Here is a 4,601-nt window from a genome sequence, read left to right on the forward strand (position 1 = left end):
GAGAGCAGAGCAGTGTCACCTCCTCCCCGGTGCCACCTCCAAGGTGGCACTGAGACTTTGAGCTCCCCATCCCCGATCTCGCTCCAGCACAATTCCGTTCTTGCACTTTGAAATTATTTTGGATTTTTCTCTTTTTTCCCACCCCGAGCTGGATCGTTCTCCCTCCCTCGGTGCCCCCGGAGGTGCCACCCAAACTCCTCTGGCAWGGGGACACCCCCTGGCAAGGGGACATCCCCAGGCACACGGACCTCAAGTCTCACCTTGACCTTCAGTGATTCTGAGAGCAAATTTAGGCACATATTTGGGCTAAAATGTGGAATTTGGGGGCCAGCCTCCAGCCCTGAAAGGCCTGCACCCGCAGATCCTAGGGAGCTGGGAACAGCCAAATTCCCAGTTTGGGCCAGCGGGAGGATGGGCAGGGGGGGTCAGTCAGGGTTTGTCCAGGAGCTGTGTTTTATTTTAATTTTCACCTTCTATTGCTCTGAGATCCCAAATTCCTGCATTGCTCCAAGATCCCAAATCCCTGTGGTGCTGCTCGCAGCCTCCAGCCCCATTTGTGATGCCAAGGCCCTGAGGTGGTGCCCAAATGGTCCAATTCCTCCAAAATTCCAGCCCTGGGAATCCAAGCTGTGCCAGGACTGGGGAGGGAGGGCTGGGGAACTGGGAAGGCAGGGAACTGATCCCCCAGGACACACAAAATCCACGTTGAGATCGTCCCCAATTTGGGGTCAGTACCCAAATCCCTGGACAACCCCAGGACACACACAAGGAGTCAGTGAGAGGCACTTCGGGTGAATCTGGAGGCTGGAAAGTGCTGGAATGATCTCCTGGGGGGAGGTTTGGGAGCCGGGCTTTGGGAGAYGTTGGAAATCCAGGAAATGGTTTTTTTTTAGGCAGGATTTTTAAAACCAGGAAGAGCTGCGCTGAGCAGCGTCCCTGTCCCATACTGCTCGGTGCCACCAAGGGCTGATGGTGGTGGCAGCGGTTGGAGCTGGGTCCCTCCGACTCTCCAGGAATTCCGGGAGCAGGGTGGGAATGAGCCCGGAGGGGGATAAGAGACAATGAAGCACTTACACAACTCCGACACCTCCCAAAGGCTCCCAAATGTCCCAGTTCCAAAAGGAATTGTCACCTCAAGCTGTCCTAGAGCCAAAGGTCCCCATGGCAGATTGAGGAGGGGAACAAGGGGGCACTGCTGGGAGGTCTCCAGGTGGATCCCTGTGGAAAAAAAATTAGGGAGAGCAGGGGAAAGGAAAAGCTAAAGATTTTCTGTTTCAGTTGCACTGGGGTATGTTCTTTACCCGTTTGGATGCTGATGTCTCATTTAGGATCATTGCATGTGTCCTTTTATTTTTTTTTTTTAATTTGGTGGGGTTTTTTTTTGTTTTTATTAAATGAAAGAGAAAAAAAAAATGTGTATATTTTTGGCAATTTAAGGTAATGTAGCTAAGATATATTTTTTTCACGCTGCTTGACTGTTCTTTATTATAATAAATAATATTGATATTAACAGCAACGAAGGTTTTTTTATAATAAATAAATAAAGACGAGGGGCCCAAATTTAAGTGGGAATGAGGGCTGTGGGAGGAATTCCCTGCTGGGTTCTGGAATGTGTGGCATCCGAAGCCAGGGATGTTCCTGGATGCAGGAGTGCGCTCCTGGAGTGCTCGCCTTGGAAATGAGCGGGAAAAGGAGGTTTTTCCCCCAAAACCACCAGTGATGGCCCCGTTAGGATCCCAAATCCTCTCGCTGTCCGTGTGAGTACCCGGCCAGCTCCTGAATCCTCCTCTCTTCCATCGGGCATCGTGACTGGGACCGGGAACGGGAACCGGGACCAGCACTGGGACCCCGCAGTGGGAGCGAGCACCGGGACCGGGATTGGGGCACAGAGAGGGGCAACGGGATCGGGGACCGGCACCGGCAGCGCCTGACAGAACCGGCAGCAGAACCGGTCCGGGGCTCTCGGTGTGCGGAGGAACCTCCCCGCTCTCACCGGCCCGCCCGGGGCTCTCGGTGTGCGGAGGAACCTCCCCGCTCCCACCGGCCCGGGGCTCTCGGTGTGCGGAGGAACCTCCCCGCTCTCACCGAGCTCTTCCGGCGGCGCGGGAGGCGGAGCTGCCCGGGGAAGGTCACGGTCACCGGCTCCATGCTGCGGGTGAGAGCGGCCGCGCTCGGGGCGCTGATGAGGGCGGCGAGGGGCGGCCGCCGGTGCCGGGACCCCTCGGGGGGGTTGCGGGTCCCGTCCCTCTGCTCTGCGCCTCCCCCGCAGCCGGTGATCGCCGCCAAGGAGCCGTTCCCGGTGGAGCTGAAGGAGGGGAAGAGCTACATCTGGTGCGCCTGCGGGCACAGCCAGCGCCAGGTCGGGCCGGGGGACTCCGGGGCACCGGGGGGCTCTGACGGGTCCAGGCGCTCCGGGGCTGGGGGCTGCGCGGTGGCTCCCACGGAAGGGGGTGGGTCTGGGGGGTCTGGGGGTCTCCGAATGCTCCGGGGCTGGGAACCCCCGGGGTAGCCAGGGGGGCTGCGTGACCCGGCGGGATCCGGAGAGTCCGGGGGCTCCGGGGGACTCGCCACCCCCCCGAGCTGGGATGTGCGTGGATTCCGATGTGGCCAAGGCAGAACCAGCCCCACGGCAGCACACGCTCCCCCGCCCCCCATTCCTGCACTGGTGCTTTTGGGGTTTTGCCCTCCCGGCCAGTTCCCGCGGCATGTGCTGCTCAGGGATGGGATGGAGGGGTCGCGGAGCGCCCGGGGTCGCAGCCGRCCACCCCAAACCCCTGCTTGACCCCATCCCCGTTTGTTCGCAGCCTTTTTGCGACGGCGCCCACAAGAAGGAGGCCCCGGGGCTGTCCCCGCTGCGCTTCACCCCTGCGCGGACCGGCCCCGCCTGGCTCTGCGGCTGCAAACGCACCCGGACCCCCCCGTACTGCGACGGGACCCACAAAGGGGAGGCGGTGCAGGGCGCCCCGCTGCCCCCACGGGCCTGACCCGGAGCCTTGGCAGCTCGGGACCACGGGGACGCTCATCCCGACCTCGGGATGGCCGGACTGGAGAGAGGCTCGGCTCCCACCCCAATGAAATCCTGATTRCTGGGGGCTGCGAGCTGTCCCCACTGCAGCAAACCGGACACACACCCCCACCCTCAGGGGTGGGGATTTGCCCTCTGCATCCAAATAATCCTCTGGACTATGGGATGTTTGGGAGTGGTTTTGCATTGCTGGGGTTGTGAGTGCCCAGGGGGATGCGGGCACCTGGGGAGTTTGGCATGGTGCACCCTGTGGGATTTAAAACCGAGGAATCCGTGGGATTTGGGATGGAGTGACCCATGGGATGCAGGATGGAGGGACCTGTGGGATTTGGGACGAAGGAGCCTGCAGAGTGTAGGATTTGGGTTGGAGGGATCTGTGGGATTTGGGATTGAGGGATCTGTGGGGTTTGGGCAGGAGGCTCTGCTGGGCCGAAGCAGGACCAGAGTCACACAAAGGCATGACCGGGGACAAGAGCTGGGATTTGGGTTCGTTTCCGGGACATTAAACAGGATGCAGACACGCAGAACCCTGGGGTTGGGACGAGAGAGGGAAACCCCGAACCTGTGCACACCCCGAGCCCAAACACAAACCCCGCCCCACGCCCGGGCTGGGCCGGTGCCCCCCACCCAGTCCGGGTTATGTGCAAGGGATGAAGGGGGGGAGGAATCGAGACRAACGGAGCCCCCGGCCCGCCTGGAGCCCCTGGGGGCAGACAGGGGACAGGAGTGACCCTGTGGAGACCTCCCGGGGCCACCCCCAGCGGGGACGGGACAGGAGTATCATTCCTGTGCCATTCCTGTGCCCTCCCTGCGCCATCCCCGCGCCGCTTCCCTTCCGCAGGCACTCGCTCATTCTGTGTCCTTCCTCCATCCCCTCCCCAGCGAGGGCAGGAGAGGAAAACCCCGGGATCATCCTTCCCTGGGCCTCCTGTGCTTTTTTAAAAAAAWATTCCATGCAGGAATTTGGTCCCTTTCCCCGGGAGACACCCCAGCTCCTTCCCATGCTTGGCCCTTGCCAGTGCCTCCTGGCTAAAGGCACTGAAGTCAGGATTTTTCCCATTTTCTTTTATTAAAAATGCAATGTGAGGGCAGGAGGAGAGGGTGGGAAGGACAGCAAGGAGGGACGCCGAAAAGAAACGCTCAGAAACAGGAGAAGCAGGGAGCAGCTTCATGGATTTGAAGCCCCTGGGTCCAGCACGTGCTGCCCCCGAGCTTTTGGATGCCCCCAAATTTCCCTGGAGCTGTCAGAACCTCAGAAAAGAGCAAATTTCCAGGGGGATTTGTGCTCCCACCATGGTGCCACCACCAAGCTGAAGCRTAAATCATTTGGAAAGTGTGAAAATTTGGGGGAAGAAAACCCCCCAAAAAGGAACTTACTGTGCAGGAGGGCAGAGTTGGCACGAGATTTTGGGTGATCAGAGCCCGAAACAGTGGCCAGAACCCACAAGGAAAGCAGAGAAAGACCCCAAAATGTGACAGAAAACCTGGAGCTGAGATGGAGCTGGCACAGTCACCTCTGACCTGGTGTGTGAAACCCGTAAATAAACACAAAATACCCACAACTAAATTAAAAAAA

General features: G+C 59.3%; 1 protein-coding gene across 1 annotated transcript; it reads left to right on the top strand.

Moving 5' to 3' along the window:
- The first annotated feature begins 2,081 nt into the window (after positions 1 to 2,081).
- CISD3 (CDGSH iron sulfur domain 3) lies at positions 2,082 to 4,594 on the top strand. The gene is made up of 2 exons (XM_057386342.1): positions 2,082 to 2,359; positions 2,805 to 4,594. Exons 1-2 carry the CDS (start codon positions 2,147 to 2,149, stop codon positions 2,982 to 2,984), a joined length of 393 nt encoding a protein of 130 aa, XP_057242325.1. The 5' UTR covers positions 2,082 to 2,146; the 3' UTR covers positions 2,985 to 4,594.
- Positions 4,595 to 4,601: the final 7 nt, after the last annotated feature.

This window comes from Malurus melanocephalus, unplaced genomic scaffold (genome assembly GCF_030028575.1).
Source record: "Malurus melanocephalus ecotype Western Australia unplaced genomic scaffold, MMel_1.1 scaffold_955, whole genome shotgun sequence".
Classification (NCBI taxonomy): Eukaryota; Metazoa; Chordata; class Aves; order Passeriformes; family Maluridae; genus Malurus; species Malurus melanocephalus.

Excerpts from the sequence above, each read along its gene's own strand:
- CISD3 (XM_057386342.1), top strand. The coding sequence starts at position 2,147 with ATGCTGCGGGTGAGAGCGGCCGCGCTCGGGGCGCTGATGAGGGCGGCG. Across the intron at positions 2,360-2,804 it reads GCGGGCACAGCCAGCGCCAG|CCTTTTTGCGACGGCGCCCA; the intron begins GTCGGGCCGGGG and ends GTTTGTTCGCAG.